The sequence below is a fragment of the Ammospiza caudacuta genome, chromosome 13 (genome assembly GCF_027887145.1).
Source record: "Ammospiza caudacuta isolate bAmmCau1 chromosome 13, bAmmCau1.pri, whole genome shotgun sequence".
NCBI lineage: Eukaryota > Metazoa > Chordata > Aves > Passeriformes > Passerellidae > Ammospiza > Ammospiza caudacuta.
Genome location: NC_080605.1, coordinates 13,438,935 through 13,456,849, shown reverse-complemented (window position 1 = coordinate 13,456,849; position 17,915 = coordinate 13,438,935). Strand labels below are relative to the sequence as shown.

The 17,915-nt window shown below is 38.6% G+C and overlaps 1 protein-coding gene across 1 annotated transcript in view; it reads left to right on the top strand.

Annotated features, from left to right (window-relative positions):
* Window positions 1–17,834, top strand: part of SLC7A6 (solute carrier family 7 member 6) — a 28,973-nt gene extending 11,139 nt beyond the window's left edge. The window contains exons 4-10 of the mRNA XM_058813434.1: window positions 560–704; window positions 3,230–3,353; window positions 10,092–10,195; window positions 11,226–11,322; window positions 12,012–12,161; window positions 12,853–13,036; window positions 14,203–17,834. Of these exons, the coding sequence (XP_058669417.1) occupies window positions 560–704; window positions 3,230–3,353; window positions 10,092–10,195; window positions 11,226–11,322; window positions 12,012–12,161; window positions 12,853–13,036; window positions 14,203–14,297 (899 nt within the window). The 3' untranslated portion in view covers window positions 14,298–17,834. The remainder of the gene's footprint in view (window positions 1–559; window positions 705–3,229; window positions 3,354–10,091; window positions 10,196–11,225; window positions 11,323–12,011; window positions 12,162–12,852; window positions 13,037–14,202) is intronic.
* The last annotated feature ends 81 nt before the right edge of the window (window positions 17,835–17,915 follow it).

The window sequence follows — 17,915 nt, the reverse complement described above, 5'->3', positions numbered from 1 at the left end:
AACATACACTTTAGCTTAGGAAAATTTTATCTTAACAGGAAAGCTTTATTCTCTGTTAATTTTTCTCAGTTTCCTCTTATTAGTAGCAAAACCTTAAACATCCCTGTAGGTGTTTGTGTGAGTTTCTCTTTTCATAGTTATCTAAGTCTCTTGTAATCTTTGTTTTCTGCATAGGCTAAATGTTTGAAAATTTAAAAGGATAAAGAAGAATTGAGTGGGTTATTTTTCTAAATATATATGTTATAAACCCCCACACTTAACCTGAGTATTTGTTTACAGCTTAGTCTGAACTTAATGTTCCTGAACTACTTGTGCTACTGTGGACAAACCAGGTGTTTAATTGTAGAACAGTATCATACACACAGAATAACTGACAGTAGTTTAAATGCCATGCTAATTCTCATGGCTAAAACTTGGAGTAGAATTGGAAAAACGTTCTTAATAAGCAGATTTGAAGGAATTAGGGTGTCTGAGGTGTTTTTGTAATTGTGTGGCACATGGAAAAATATTACTTACTGTATTTTATTATCCTGTCTTTCATTACATCTTTTCCACACAGGACACACAGGGCACTTCAAGAACTCTTTTGAGGGATCCTCTATTGATATTGGAGAAATCTCCCTTGCATTATATTCTGCCTTGTTTTCTTACTCTGGCTGGGATACACTCAATTATGTAACAGAAGAAATCAAAAACCCAGAAAGGTAAATGATTTGAGCTTTCTAAATGGGGATGTTCCCAGGTTGGGGGGCTTGTGGCTGTTACTCACTAATGAATTCTGAGCTTGTACAGAAATGAGTGGAACTGCTCTGCTGGTGAGGCTGTGGATGGCCAAGGGCAAAGATTTAGTAAACTCCATTAAAAGTGAAAAAGAAATTAAAATGCAAGAACAATTAAGTGTAGATGATTGCAGGATGTTGTATTCAGTGCTGGATAAACTTTCAGTTCAAGATGTTGTTACAATTTATTATAATAGGTGTCATTGTTGCAGTGGTACCTAAATGTTGTCTGTGTTTACCTGTGCAATCATTCTGATTTCATATTTAAGAATATTCATATTTTCCATGAATTTATACTCTAAAAGTGTAATTGGCCAGTTGTGAGTCTGTAAGCAGACACCTTTATGTTAGAATAGATTCCCTTTGATGATTTTTGCATCCAGATTGCTATATCTGAATGGTAAAGAAGAATGAGATTTTTTTTTTAGTTCTCCCAACTGATTTTGACTTTTGCAGTTTATTCCCTTCTATGTTGGATGTTGAGTTTTATGCTGGGCATTTATCTAACCAGGAAAGCTATCTATTAAAACAGTGGATAAGTACTTTAAAGAAAACCTAGCTATTTTTGGTTAGATTGAATTCCAGATTTACAGTTTGTTTCCCTAAATCCTCTTGCAAAGATTTGATAGAAATATTCAGAAGACACACATTTTGTATTTTCATCAGTCATTTGGTCCTTCCAATAATGGGCTTTTTTCTGCTGAAAAGCTTCTTTTTTGAGTATTGTTGCAATGCCTTTCCTTTTTAAAGTAAGTATAGTGTTCTCTGTTATCAGTTTGATAGCTCTTCTATTAGATGCATTGTTTTGAAAAACAATTTTTCTCACAGTATATTTTTATATATATATAAAATATAAAAAAATTATATATATATTATATATATAGTATATATATATATTTTATATATATATATATATATATATCTGATGAAAATTTCTTCATAATCATTTGCTCTAGATAGGCATCAGTGCCTAATACAAGCTTCATTCTTGGTAGAATGGTAGCTGATAAAGTGAAGTTCAAATTTCAGCTTTCTGCATTGACAGTTCTTGGGAATAATGAGGTATTCCAGACTTTTACAAAATTACCATAAGAATTACATATTTTTCATGTTCACTTGATTGGTAGTGCCTTCATGCTTATCCACCCAAAAGTTGCAATCCACAAATTTTTTTGACATCGTCCCTTGGCGTTAATCTTGGATGATGCAAAGGCCTTAAAATGCTATTTCAGATTTTTGTTACATTGTGTAATATTTCTGAACTAAATTCACTGCTTCTTTTTCTTCTCTGTGCTGGGATTCATGGGTCTCTTACTATGAGTGTGCAACCTGAAAGAAGAGTCAGAACTCCCAGTTACTAATTTACTGATTTATATAGAGGATTGTGGGCCCTGTTTGTTTTTCTGCTTCTATGGCAGCAGACAGATGCTGGACTTCTGGGCCTCAGGAATTTTTTGAGGAAACTTGCAAAGTTTCAGACTTGCAAAATACTCAGACTGATAATTTTTATGCTTTGGCGTTTTGTTTTTTGGAGGTTTTTTATTGTTATTACAAACAATGTTTATGGCAAATGCACATCAATGTCACCCTGCTGTATTTGATTTCAAGCTGGGCAAATGCGAGAGTAACATTCTCAATTCTGCTTCCCCTTTTGAAACATTTGAATATTCCTGTGAGGTTTGAGGGAAGAATAAGACTGATAAAAGCCAAAGCCACACATTAAAAATATGTTTCTGTGGAGCTGCACACTCAGGGCTGTGACTTTATCTCACAGTTAACTCTTACCTGCTCACATCTAAAGGTTAGCAGTTTCCTGTTACTCTTGACTTGGTTCTGTGTAGCTTTCTAGACCTGTGTTTGCTAGTAGGATACACCACATAGCTGTTCAGCAGTTTGAGATCTGCATCTCTGTTGTGCAGCCCAGTTAGGTTGTTCTCTGCAGTGATGAGTGCAGATGAGAACAGGGGTTTGGTTTAATAAAGCTCCCTGCATCAGTTCCAGAAGGAGGTGCTGAAAGGACAACCCCATTCCCCAGGGAGGAGGAGGGCAGAACCTCAGAGCTTTGCCTCTGGGTTCTAAATGTGGTAATTAACATGGACATTAGGAAATCATTTAAAGCATGTAAGTTTGAAGGCTGTTACTACAGATGTGGAAACCTTGGAGTGTTTGAAGAGCAGTTGCAGAGAATCCCTTTTTACACATAATTTAGGTGGTAAGTTAGTATAAAAATCTGATTTTTTTTCCAGTCTTCTATATTAGAATTTCTAGTTATAAAAGAAACCAAACTCTGATTCCATAGATACCTTCTTTGAAATCTTTATGCTGGTTTCATTAATTTTCTCTGTATTGTAAATGATACAAATAAATAACTTTAATCTGTTACTAGTGTACGTTTTCTTTTTCTACCGTTGTGGGTTTTGGAGTTTTGGCATTTTTTTTTTGTCTTACAGGAACTTGCCCCTGGCTATTGCAGTGTCTATGCCAATTGTGACTATTATCTATATTATGACCAATATAGCTTACTATACAGTGCTGGATTCTCATGCTGTTCTCGCTAGTGATGCTGTGGCAGTGGTAAGTTGACCAAGTGTTACAAGTGAGTGTTTGAGATGCTTAACAAATCATTGTAAGGGTATGAGCAAAAACCAGATTCTCTGGGTGGTGGAAGAGATTCTATCCTCTGGAATCTTTAGGAAGACATAGAACATTGTATTCAGTGGATGAATGAAGAAAGGAGGTGAGAATTAAGCTATTCAAAGAAATCTGATGAAATTGAGGCACTTTGATCTGCTCAGATATTTTGCATGTGACACAAGCTACAGATTGCTTGTTGCCCTTTATGTAGTTGGTGCAAGTTGGCATAGGTTGAAAATTACATTGATGAATTTTTAAAGAAACATGGTAGTAATATTGCTTCATTTTCAAGTCTGGTGTAATCAAGCAGCAGTTACATTTCAGCCTCCTTGTTGCTATTTTGGGAAGAAGTGAAGTGGCTTTCTCCTTTTCAGTGAAGAGGCTTTGAGCTGGAAGGGATGGAGTGAAGCCATTTCCAGTTTCTGAATGGACTGAAAGTTCTGAGTAAAAGAAGTATGAAAGTATCTTTCCAGATCACATTCTGTGCTGTTTTTATTGGTGATGGGGCAAAAAAATCATGCCAAGGGGTTATATGGGAAAAGAAATAATAAAATGCCCTCCTTTTACAACACAATTGGCTTCATGTGATATAGCCCCAGTGTTGGGGCTAAGAAATGGATTTTTTGAAGTTTTTTTGTTGAAGAAATTTAAGTGATACAGCAACAGCCAGCTTAAAAGTTTTGTAAATGCTCTTCAGATGGTTGCTGACTGTGTCAAATCACTCACTTTTTCAGTGATTCCTGTCAGAGTCTCACAGCTGACTTCTGTTTTACCTCCTTATGGAAACCCTTACAACCTTTGCTATTAACTTTTATGGAGATGAAAATTACTCTGTAGCACAAACACAAATAAAGAAGAGCAGACATTTTACCTCATCTTTCACTATTACTGAACAACATTTTGATGTTTTTTGAGACTACTATTGTGTTTTTGTCTGTGAAAGAGGCAGCTGGCTCCACAAGCACTTTCTGGGCTGTTTTGTCTCCTGACTGGAAGCATACTGGCTGCCAATGCACAGTTTGATACCTGTGTTTGGTCATGTTTGTGGGCCTTGATTAAGTTCCTACAATAGGTGGTGTTTGGCAACCTACTTCTTTTACCTCTTCCTTTGGAAGAGCTAAAAGTGGTTGAAGCAAACAGTTGTCCTGCATAGCCAGCTGTCATCTTTCTTGGAGCTGTACAGCTTTGTCAGCAGACTGGGGATAAAGAGGATGACTTCAGTTGCATCTTTGAATATCATCCTGTGAGTGCAGTGTAAATCCATCAGTTCACCCTGGTGCTCTCATATTCTAGAGCAGGCTTGGCTTGCTTTGCTTTGCCATGCTCCCTCGATGAACTGAAACGTGGGAGGCTGTGTGTTTCAGCTGTTTTATTCTTCTTTGGTGTATTTAATAATTATTGACTGTTCTCAACTAACCACAAAGATATCAGGACCCTGTACCTGATTTTCGGTGCACGAGCCGGAATAGTGGGTACTGCCCTAAGCCTCCTCATCTGAGTACAGCTAGGCCAACATGGAGCTCTTCTTTTTTCTAACTGAATTCAGACAGAAATTTTTAAGTTCTTCTTAGACCTTTTGGGTATTACTTCTCTTCCTTCATTGGCTTCACTGGCTTCTTTTCTGAAAAGGAAAATCCACTCGTCCTTAGCCATCAGTGTCATGTTCCTCTTCTTTGCTTGCACAGGCACTTCCCAGTAAGGTTTCTTTGGATGAAGAGCACAGTCCATACCTTCAAACTGAGGGTAGGCAGTTGCTTTTAGAGGGAGAGTTGTTCAGTAAGTTATTTGCCTTCTTTCTTGGAGCCAGCTGTAATTCACTGCCAATGCAACACTCCTGATGGCAGCTGCATGGAAGTTCTCTGGCTTTGGAGTCCAAGCTGAAAAGCTGAACTTGAGAATGATATATTATATTTTCAGTATGAGATAGGTAATAGACTTGGGAAACACTGAACCCTTGTTCTACAGCTAGCTATGAGAGATGATCTAAGATCCTTAGATCCTCTAAGAAGAGGATAAATACCTGAGAAGGTTCAGATCAAATATCTTCAGCACCTCCATGAAAATATAAATGGAACTGTTTTACTGTTGGAGCTGACACTGGAAATTTTAATGTGGGCTGTACAGAAGAGAGAACTTACAGGCATGCAGGAATGCAGTGTATTAATGCAGCAGAGTAGTGCTGGTTCTCTTGCCATAAGATTATATTCAGTGACCCAAAAATGAAGTGGGAATATTATGCTGGACTTCTTACTGCACTGGTACCTTTTTCTCCCAGTAAAGTTGTTGCAAATAATATGAGACAATTATGTCTGTTTGAGTAGAATTGATAAACAGCATGGTAATTGAAAGGAGAATTACAAGAGACACATTTAAATTGTTTTCTTTTGCACCTTTACAATTTTCTGGGTTTGGTTGATGGGCACTCTTCCTTTTAATAGATGTGACACTAAATCTAATTTGGTCAGTGGGGAGAGATGTCATACAGTATCCTGACAATGTAATCTATGGCAGTGGGAGAAAACTTCTGCTCAGGTGCTTTGTGGTTTTTTTTTTTTTTTTTGTGCAGCTTCCTAATTGCCATTAATCAAGAGTTTGTTTTTGTTAGGCAGTAGCACCTTAGAGTCCTCAGAAGCTCAAAATTAATAAAACATACTGTAATTCTGACTGCCAGATCTTCCTGTAATGTGGGAATGTATTTATACTTCACCTCACGAAAAATTTCAAAGCAGAATTAATTGTGTTTCCAAAATACCAGTCAGATTGCTCATATATATATATACACACACACACATATATCCCCTTACTGCTCTGAATGTTAATGGAACTTGGTCTGGAAAAGCTCCTGGGCAATAGGATCTTGAAATGAGTTAATGTGAAGAGGCTCTGTAAATGCCTTTTAAACTTTCCTAACAGAAACACCTGATAATCCTTGGGTATTTTTTGGTATAAGTTTCCTATTCATGTTAGGCTACATTCTCTTTGCATTTGTCCGTTTGTCCCTCCAATCAATACTGTGTGCTGCTTTGCCAGCCTCACATGTGCTTGTGGCTCCTTATGCTCTCAGTGTAGTCTGACATTTCTTGTGTGCCTCTAAGTACACTTCTAATGTGCAGCTAAGTGTGATGAAACAGTTCTCATCTTGTGATTTGTAATATGTATGTGGGCCTTGCTACTCATCTGTGTGCCTGAATTACTGAGTGTGAGGAAATATCCTGTGTATTTTGCTGTGGCAACTCTTTATGCTGGAATTTCTGCTGCTTTTAGTTCAACCTGTTTGTACAGAACTGTTGTTTGGACCTTTAAAAGGACAAAAAAGTGTTCTTGCAAACCATTCAAAACTTACCAGCTGATGATCATGAGATCAAACTAACCCAAGACAAAAATAAAATGGAGTTTATTCAGTCATTCATGCCTTGAAACAAAGCTGTAATTCAGTTTTTGACCATTCTTCTGGGAGTAATGTAACATTTTAGTTATGATTAAATAAGGGCAGTTCAGCTGAGAAGTGCAAGGCTGGAAAGCCTCTTCTTTCATTATTATTCCCTGATGTTTGAAAAAAAAAATCAAAACTAAAGGGGACAATTCCAGCTGCATGTCCTACAGGGTGCATGTATCCATGTATACCTTACATATTCAATGGATGGGAGGGCATAAAAGAACTGTATCTGTACTTGCAAGGGTTACATCAGCACTTCTCTGAATTCTGTTTCCAAGCTGTTAGAAGCAGTTATAATTCAAGTCTGGACTACAGGATTTGTCAGACTATAGCAGAGATGACAATTTAATCTCTTAATCCTTCTTGCTCTTTAGACTTTCTCAGAAGAACCCTGAGATGATATCCTCATAGTGGTGGTTTTCTCCTGTTATGGTGGACTAAATGTTTCTGCTTATAGCTACCTCCAGGTAGGCGGCTCTGTCATCCTCCACATGCCTTTGTAAATGCTCTATTCTTTCCTCCATTGCCAGCTCATTTGTTTTTATATATGTACTTCACAACTCCCAGAAGTAGTTGTAGTTAAAAGTAGAATTGGTGAGGAGCTCAGCTCAAAGCCCAGGTCTGGCTCATTTCTGGAGGATCCATGATTGTACAGTTGTGGTTTTAGCAGAAAACAGCCACTAACTCTGCTACTTTTCCCTCCCCCTTTCCCTTCTTGGTGCAGTGCACTCAGTATGCGTGCTTAATAACTTGATTTTGTGTTGTACTTTCCTCTACCCTGCCTTCTTATGCAAAATAATCCTCTGATATGCATGCAGTGAATGTTTCTGTGGCTGCTTTTACTTAGACTTCAGTATCTCTTTTAGCAAGAAATGCTGTGGAGGTCTTTGGGTTTCTTTGTTCACAAGAGACTATAGCTGAGCTTGGAAGAAGACATTTCTTGGCATCTGTTAAAAGGAGGGTATTGAAGTACTTTAAATTTGTACTCAAGTGTCTGAGTAGTAGTAATGAACTTGGCTGATTTTTGTTATAAATAAAGGTGAAACCCTGTCAGGAAACACCTGTCTAAAGGCAGGTGGGTCTTTATGTTCATGTAAAGCTGGTTAATATCAATAGATAGATTAGGCAAACTTCAGGGACCTTTCAACTTTGTTTTGCTGAAAGATCATTTTGCAGGCAGGTAAATCTACTTGGCAAACCAAGCTGAACTTTTTTTAGATGATTCTCAATTAAAATAGTCTTTTGTACTGCCTCACCTCAAGTTTAGCTCTTGAAGTTTTTCTGCCCTTTGCTCTGATGAATCCCAACTACAGCATTAGAAAGTAGATTGGAAATGACAGTGTTTGTTAGGGGTTTTCACCACATTACTCTATTTTTTGAAGAGTCTGACTTGTACAGCTCTAGGGAAATCACTTATTTAGGCTTTGAGCTGGATCAACAGTTGATGTAGCACATAGCCTGCATCCAGAATACATTGAATCTGTAGCATTTTGGTCTGTATATAATTTGTGAGTTTTACTGTTCATTTGAATAAATATTGCTTTCCAAGATGTGTGCAACAGTATTAGCATCTCCTAAAACAACTGGATACACATTACAGGATGGAAATAGCCTTTGAGTTAGTCCTGTACTTGTCATTCACATTGGACCATTTCCAGATGTTTCAAAAGGAAATAGAAAAGAACATCATTGCAAAGAACATCTTTGGAGGGAAAAAATTTCTCCAAATGTTATATTAGCTAATTTGCATCCTTCAGGATAAAATTGCATTAATAGTTTTTTTTTTCTCTCTTCTTTAGCTTCAGCTGTTAATATTACTTATCTAAATGCTTATCCTTTAGGCAGTTTTACTAAACATCTTAATTCTCTAACATCTTGTTCTGTAGCTTAACTTCATATATAAAAAAAAAATCCTCCAGGAGTTTTGTGTCTGGTAATTTCACTTATTGTTTGGCTTCAGAAATCAGCAGTTCAGGTTTAAATATTCCTTTAAAATATTACAACAATTGCTTGCTAGAGTTTTCTTCTTGTCCTCATTCTTGTTCTGGAGGAATTGTCTTAATTCATTGACTGGATCATAACAAATTGCATTCTGCTTCAGGGGACTGCTGCTTGCTAAGATGTAAAATGTTCAAATCTTTGTTTGAATACTTATATATGAGTATGTATCTTTGTGTTTCCCTAAATAGTGACTTCATGCTGTCTAATTTAATCATGATTCTTTTGCTACTATGACTGTTAGTTTGCTTCTGTAAAAGAAATGATGGAAGTGATTTAGTTATGTGTAGGTAGGCTTGGGATGGGTAGGAAGGCTTCCACCCACATCCTCTGAACAGCCTGAGGGCATTTCTGCCTCACTTCATGCCAGTGTCCAGATATGTGCAATGCTCAGACCAGGATGGGAGATGGAATCCCTGTCAGTCTGCATTAATTAAATTTCCTCATGTTTCAAATGTGTTGTCTGATACTTTAGGTCTCTCTGACTTTTTTCTCCATCCAGGAGGTTGAACAGAATAGACCAGGACAGTATATTGCAAATTATTACCCATTTTTGTTTTAGATCCAAGATTGCTGGCAATCAGTGGCTCTTACCACTTGCTGTTAAACTTTGATGCTCCTGATTTCCTGGTTTCAGAGCTCTACCATGGACAGTCACCACAGTTTCTTGCAGTATTGTCTAGTAACATCAAATATTGAGCAATTGATAAGATCAATTGCTCTGTTATTTGCCAAGTTGTAAGAGTAGAGTCCAGAGGCCCTGCCAGTGGAGCTAAACAAAAAGTTGCTGCTTAGGAAACTGGAAAAAAAGGAAATTAAAGTAGATTCCTACAATAGAATCTATGAGCAGCAGCTGTGATGTTGGCAGTGGTTATTCACTGCAATATGACATTTCCCTGTTTGGTTAGGTAATATTTTTAGTAATCCAAAGAATGCTCACTTGTGTTCTGTAGGTCAGTTAGATAATAAAATATATTAGGATTGGGAAGAAAATGCTCAAAACATTTTCTTTTCCCTTGTGAGCAGAAAATATGACTTCAGATGCTTGGCTAAAGAAGTTTGTGTGTATTTAGAATCCATAAATAAATAAGAGAGCTGTGTGATTCCTTGTGCTGCATTATGAACTGTTCTTACTGTGTTACTATTTTTCCATACAAGTGTATTACAAAAGCTCTGATATAATATTTTTACATATTCTTTTTTGCAGATATTTTCATGTTTCCTTTTCTTTTCCCTTTCATCAGACATTTGCTGACAGGGTATTTGGTATATTCAGCTGGACGATTCCCATTGCTGTAGCCTTTTCTTGCTTTGGAGGACTTAATGCTTCAATTCTAGCATCATCAAGGTAGTGCATACCTCTTTCAGCTTGAGAAATGTTCATAATTCCTTTTACATGTTACTGTTATGCTGATCTGTTATGAGAGAGGCAGAAAATACTTTTAAAACTCAAACCATAATGAATAGCCACAATAAAACCACAGATCTAAACAAACCTTTGTGTGTGTCTGTACATATACCCTTAACACTGCCTTGTTTCTCCAAAGCATTCCTGAGTGTATGCAGAGCAAAATTATAAGATCCAATTAATTTTGTCTGGTGAAAATGAATCAAATGAATTTTCTGATTGTTTGCATTACCTTCCATTTTAATTGATAGAATAATTCTAGCAAATTTTTGTTTTCAAATGTATTTATCTAAAACTTACTGACCTTGTAATATCAGTATTTTAAAACTTTGTACTTGGAAAAGCCCTAAAAAACTTGCTACTGCTATGAAGCTGCAATCAGAAAGCTTAGGATACTGTCTGGAACCTTTTCTTTGAGCACTGATTGTGGATGTAACTAGCAAAAGTTTTAAATAGATTTATCCAGGCATTTTAATATTCTTTCTATCCATTGAATGAATTTGCAATGTCTCTACTGAGAAGAAATATGATCATTTGGTGAAGCAGTCAATATAGAACAGTTGGTTATAAAATTGTGTGTTTGTTTTTTTGAGCATGTGGTTGAGTGACATCATTTTAGGGACCTGGCAATCTCTTCTGGTTGACATTGAAAACTGTTTTTCCCTAAGCTGGAATGATTTCAGTGCTAGCTTTTAGAATTTTGTGAAACAATAAAAATTTGTTTCAGTTACCTTAGAGATTCCCTACTTTACCTGTAGGACGATTTAAAACAAAAAAGGTTGTTAACAGCTTGTTTCTAAAAGCTTACCTCTCAATGGTTGTACAATACACCTTTATAAGAAGGTTCCAGTTTAAAGGACAGAAATTCAGTGTTGTAAACATTTATTTTGACTGGTATTGTTCTTTGATTTTCTGTAATATATTCTCTCTTGCCTGTGATCTCAACATGTGTTTTACTTCTTTTTTTCAGGCTGTTTTTTGTAGGATCTCGGGAAGGTCACCTTCCTGATCTGTTGTCTATGATCCACATAAAGAGGTTCACACCTGTGCCAGCTCTGCTCTTCAATGCAAGTTATTGCTTTTCTTTTCAACTAATTAGATGAGACACACAGCACAGCTTCCCTCAAAATGGAGCTTCAACACAGGGCTAGAAAAATGTACACAAATATATATGTATAAAAAATAACATGAGAAAAGTATAAAAGAACTAGTCCATGTATGTATTCAATTTCATGCTGAAATCAGAACATCAGTTTAGCAGAAGGCCATGCCATAAGAAATGTGTTCTGTTTACAATGGATTGCATTTTCAGTTTCTGCATTTGAAACTGCAACTAAAAATTGACATACTGTATATAAAAGATTTCTGCTGCTCAAGACTGAATAATTCCTGAATTATTCTGCTCAAGACTGAATAATTCCTAGAGCCCAGTGCTTCTCTCAGATCCTTACTGCATCTAAAAGCAGCTGAGAAACCCAGTCCCCTGAATAAGAATGTCATTTATTGTGATCCAGTCAATGAATTAAGGTAACTTTTTCAGAACAAGAATATGATTATTGAAAGGAAAACTTAAAAAAAATTCACAAGAGATAAAATATACTATCATCAAGGTGATTGCTGAGAGAGTAATATTTTGAGGCACAAAATTATGCCAGACACTAAGGAGTGTAAGGTGTTACTTAAAGGCAAAAACCAGGATAAACAGTAAGTTTCAAACCTTTGTGTTTAGATCCTTAGTCTTGTTCTTTTCTGACAGTGTTTTATGACCCTTATTTACCTGGCTGTGGAAGATGTCTTCAAGCTGATTAATTACTTCAGCTTCAGTTACTGGTTTTTTGTTGGTCTGTCTATTGCTGGGCAGTTATATCTACGTTGGAAAGAACCAGATCGGCCTAGACCTCTTAAGGTAATACTGATTACACAATTGTTAAAAATCCCTGCCTTCCATATAATATAAAAGTACTGTCTAAAATCTGGACCATACATGTTAAGTGTAAAGGTTACAGATTGATCAGGACATAAAGTGTGGTTTCCCTTTGATATTGTACCATGAAAGTTAGCCTGTCTGCTAGGTAAGATTGTTGTGTCAGTGTACTCTACTATTACATGCTAGTTCAATAAGTACCCCTTCTGTCTGCCCACGGGAGATTGTCTCAAGAGCCTAACACAGTAGTTAGCCTTTTATCTAGCAGCAGAAATCTCTGGTTGGAATTGCTCAAGTTAAGTAACTCTGTGGATCACCTTTAGCTTCGATGGTATCTGATCCTCTAACCTCATACTTTGATACTCTACTCAAAAAAGTCAGTAATTCTTGTTTCCCAAGTTTTACTGGTTTTGTCTAAAAACACTTCATGCCACTATGCACTTTCTTTCAGCACACAGAGTTACCATACTTGATTACTTTTGCAATATTTTGCAACAGTTCTGTTAAGAATAATTCTGCAATTTGCTTATCGTGCTAAATAGCCAGATATATGAGAGGAAGAGCAGAGAATTCTACAGAGTGGGTTTCAGAGAGAAAAGTCTGTATCATAATGTTTGTAACTATAGATAGTGAATATTTCATTAACACTGTGTTCTCTTTTTTCTGTCTACAGCTGAGTCTGGCTTTCCCGATAATATTCTGTATATGCACAATATTTCTGGTGGTAGTGCCACTCTATAGTGACTTTATAAATTCAGTGATTGGAATTGGCATTGCTTTATCTGGAATTCCATTCTTTTTCTTGGGAGTATATTTACCTGCATCAAGGAGACCTCAATTTATTAACAAGTTTATGGGTAAGTTTCTTTGTTTGCTGGAGATGTTGTTAGGAAAGGGAAAAGTAAGTAGGTGACTCTTGATCTGTTCATGGAAAGGGTTGTGGTGGGCTGACCCAGCTGAGTAGCCAGAGCTAGCTCATCAGCACCCCCAGCAGCACGAGGGACAGAACAGGAAGAAAAAAGGTGGGAAGACTTGCTGGTCAAGTCAAAGAAAATTTAGTGAGTGAAGAGGCGAAAAAGCCCTGCTGCTGCAAGAGCAATCAATCACACACCTCACAGGCAGCCCAGTGTGCAGCCAGTCTCCAAGCAACAGCTGTATGAGGAAACACTCCCACAGGCAAACACTTCTTGCTCAACCCTTTTCTATTGCTGGACATGACACCAGGGAGCATGAAAGAGCCCTTTGCATAGTTTGGGTGAGCTGTACTGAACATCCTCCTGCCAGGCTGCCTGCCCTCTCCCATCCTGCCAACTGCAGGAAGAGCTAAGAGGAAAGAAAAGAAGCCTTGATATTATTCAGCAATAGCCAAAACATCAGGAAAAAGTCTTTAATTTGAACCAAGATTGATGATTGTAAAAGGTGTGAACATTCTTGGTAGCACAAGCTGTCCAGCTTTACTGAATTGGTTATTTGAAAATAGATAGATTTTATGTCAGTAAAGAATGGAATTTTGCCTTCTGTTGAATTACAGTTTGCCAGCAGTTAAATTACACAAATTTCAACTTTTCTCTATCGGTGCTCTTTGTTATTGTCACTGTGTGAGACAGCCATGATGAGGGATGTGGTAAGGAAGGTTTATAGCATAACCTGACCCTGAAAGCAGGATGTGGTGCTGCAGTAGTAGAATGTATGTAAATACTCAGTAATCTTGTAGCTTTCCCTCTATGCTATTAGTTTTACTTTCTTTATTCCACAAATTTTACATTCTTAATTATAGGGAAAAAAGATTTTATTCAGTTACTTGGCAGGGTACCTAAGAAGCAGAACACCCTAGGATATCAACAGAACAGTTTAAGATTTGTTAAAAATGAGTGGGACAAAGTTATTGTACTAGCTTTTATTGTTTGTTTACCTAAAGAGAGGTGAGACAGCATTCCTGATAGCTTTCGTTAGCCAGATGTGTTTTGTAATTAGAGTTGAGATAGGTGGCTGTTGTTCAAATCTGTCTCCAATTTCTCTGCAGGCGCAGTCACAAGGAACATACAGCTGCTCTGTTACTGTGTTTTAACAGAGATGGACCCAAATGAAGAAAAGAAACCAGAAATCAAATCCAACTAAAGTTTAAAGCCATTGCAAGAAGCAGGAGGGAGGACAAAGCAATTACACAAAAGAAAGGGAAGAGCTGGAACTGGAAGACACAGAAAAACTGGTTTGGGTGGTCTTTCAGAAATGCTGAAAATATTCTTACTTGCAGATGGATTCCAACATGGGTCATGCCCTTGTGTCATCCTCCTAAACTATGGCATGTTTTCAGGGCAGGTTTTCATTGGATAATGATTGCCTACTCATTACCTACTCACACAAGATGTGTGTCAATACTGTTTCTTTTCCGGAATCGGTACCACAATGGTAAGAGCTAATGGATCAAATTAGATTTCAGCAGAAACAGGTGGTGAAGTAATGCATTATTACATCAGACTAAAACCCACTTTGACTCCAAAGACTAAGTAATTTCCAGCTTAATTCTGATGGATGCTTGCATGAAATGATTTGCAGTACTGTTTCAGTTATTTTCTCAGAAGAAAACTGGTCACAACAAACTACTTCATTTGTTTTTCTGCCCCTAATGATAAATTAAGTTCTGCTCCATTATTTATAGACTGAACCATGCTACATGGAAATTTATCCGACTGTGGCAAGGATTTAATCAACTAAATCACCTTGCCACTGAAGATTTGATTAATGGTTGATTTTTTTCTTGTTAACTCTTTGGTACTTTGTGTTGTATTGTGTTCTCATACGTTTTAGTTGTATAAAGTTGTACTTTGGTTTATACCAGTTTCCCCCTGTTATAATGGTTCTGCCCCTGCTGCCTCCTCCCTCCTTTTTATGTCAATCTCCCTACCTGTTCCCCAAAAGTGGCTGAATCCTTCCCTTAACCCCTCCCCAGCGTCCTGTCCATCACTCAACGGCCCATCCCCTCCCTCTAGAAACTTCTACCAAGGGCGTTGAGTGATAGGTTCAGGCACTGGGACCCCTCCCTCGGCTGGCCCTTATTGGTTCCCCTACCTGCCTGTTTCCCTGGTCCCCACGCCCTCCTGTATCCCCATTGGCAGGTGGGCAAACCCTCCCTGGTTTGCTCCCCCCCTTTATAACACCCTGCACACTCCAAATTGCCATTTTCAGTTGGCTGCAGCTGCTGGGTTTGGGCTCTGCTTTGAGTTCTGCAATAAACCTGGGCTTTGGCCTCGATTGGGGTCCACTCTCCTCCTTCTCCCTAAGTCATGCTGCTGTCTCATCCCAAAGGGGAAAGGCTCAGCTGCTCTCCCAACCTCCTGAGGAGCAGGGGAGTGTCCCCTGCAGCTCGCTGTGCCAGAGCAAGCCAGGGTGGCTCCGAGCACCCACTCGGAGAGGCGTTGCTGCAGCTTTGTAAATCTCTTCCAGGTTTTATGAAACCTCCAAAATCAAAATGTTCAGTTTGAAGTCTGTGAACAGTTGTTTAATTGCTTCAGTGAAGACACAGTAGCTGAGTTACCTCAGCAGAGAGAAAATTCCGTTCATAAATTTGAATGCTGTTCACTAAAAAGTGACCACTAAAACCTCCTAGAAACCACTTTCTATAGCAGAATTTCTGTGGCCAATACTAGATCTTGACAGCTAAGTAGCAGGGAGAAAAACTAGAAATAAAAACAGAAGTATAAGGGTACTTCTGCAGCATAGACATGCTGATTCATAGTCTATGTATAAATTCCAAAGCTGTAAGCCTAGAATCAGGGCTGTTTTGATACTGAATTCTGGTGCCGTAAAAGTTAACAAGAAGCCTGTTTGTCTGGCAAAGTGAGGTATGTATTTCAAAAACATACCTGAGATTTTTACCTTAGTTCAGAATGTCTCAGTTGACCTGAGTTTGGCCACATGTATGGTTTTGTGCATTTAAGTTGAACTAAATCTTGAAATTACAAGATTATGGCTGAAGTAATACACACCTCAAAGGGTGCACCACAGTTGCATCAGGTACCTGAATAATAGTGGGGATAATTTGGATTTTTGCACTGCCTTGTTAACTTTTCTCTGAAGCAAACAAAAATGCCATCTCCACTCCTTTTTGTTATTACTAGTCAAGACTGATTGGCCTCAGTACTGCTGCAGCCTCCAGTCCATGAGTGACATTGACCAGCTAAGAGCTAATCTTATCAGCTGTTTTTGACAGACTCAACTAGGAGAGTGCTGAAATACTTCATGTGTCCAAACATGTACAATAGAATTGTTTAAAGATCTACAAATGCAAATTAAAATGGTGACCTGGGTTCAGCTCGGCCAACTTCTGTGATTTTTAAATGAGTAAAGAAAACTTGGTAAAAAAAAAATTTACAATTTAAATGCACATTGTTCTACTTCAACTGTTAAACTACTGGGGAGAGTAATGGATAGGTCAAGGCATTTCATATGCTCAAACACTTGTCACTTGTGAAGAAAGTCAATTGACATTTAGGAACAAATGAATTAGAAAGCAGTAGGATAGGGTGCCTTCCAGGACTTCCATTTCCCATCAGGGCAAGACACATCGATCTTCTTGTGAAACCTGACATATTAGTCATGACTGGAAGGGCTGCTGCCAACAGTACCTCCACATCTGTACGTTTGCTACAGGTACAAACTCTTGGGCATGCAGCTTTGGGAAAACAAAAGTAAAGGTCCCTGGTGTCTGTGTATCTCTGGGAGCCTTTCAAGAACCCTCAGCCAGCCCCGACAGATTCAGGCAACAAAAACCCTCAAACTCCTCCCACTGAAGATTATGTAGTAGGAGATTGCGGTGTGATTTTGTAGGGTGACTTGCCTTGTTGTTTTGTCATCTGCCAGGAGGTCAGAAAGTGCAGATGATGTAATATTGGCCTGTTTAGCAACCCAACACTCTAGGTGTGACAATGCACCTCGAGCTTTGGCTGCAGACACCCGTGGCAAAAATACGGTGATTGCAACACCTTTTGGTTCAGACCAATGTATGATTTCAGAATCACTATTTGGGTCCAAATTCCTTAAGTTTCTCTTTTTGTGGGCTGAATTGTGGGCGCTGGTTTTGGTTCACCAATCCATGATTTGGGTCTTGTTGGGTGTAAACAGGCTCAGCTTTCCAATGGTGCATGGACCTCCGATCAGACAAGAGGGGATGCCCTGCCCACGCTCTGTCACCACAAATAAGGAAAAACCCTTTAGGGAGGGCATGGGGCTTATTATCAGGGGTGACGACATCTCCACATGGGAAAGGCTGGATGGCAGCTGTTATCCTTGTAGGGCGGAGCTTCAGCATCTGTCTAGGCAGAAATTCAAGCTTCACTTACTGACTGTTCAGTAGCTTCCAAGTGAGGAAGAGTGTAGAAAAGTGTAGAGAAGCGAGTGCCGCGCACAGCCTGTCCCGGGGGCGGGTGCTGTGGGCCGGAGCTGTGCTCCTGCCGTGCCCGCGGCTGTCACAGCGCGGGAGGAGCCGCCGTGCCCTCGGTTAGCGGCAGCGGACGGCGCTGCCCGCGGCCGGGCTACTGTGCAGGGCAGCACAGCCAGAGCGGAGCCCCGAAAGGCCGCGAGGAGCAGCCAGAGAGAGGCGCTGCTTTGCAAACCCCTCCAGGAGCACCGGCTGTGGTTTTTGAGGACTGTATTTGGTCGTGGAAAATAAAATCTTTTGCATTTTGATAATTTGGCTTTTCGATTGATCATTTATAGCACACCTGTTATGAGTATGAA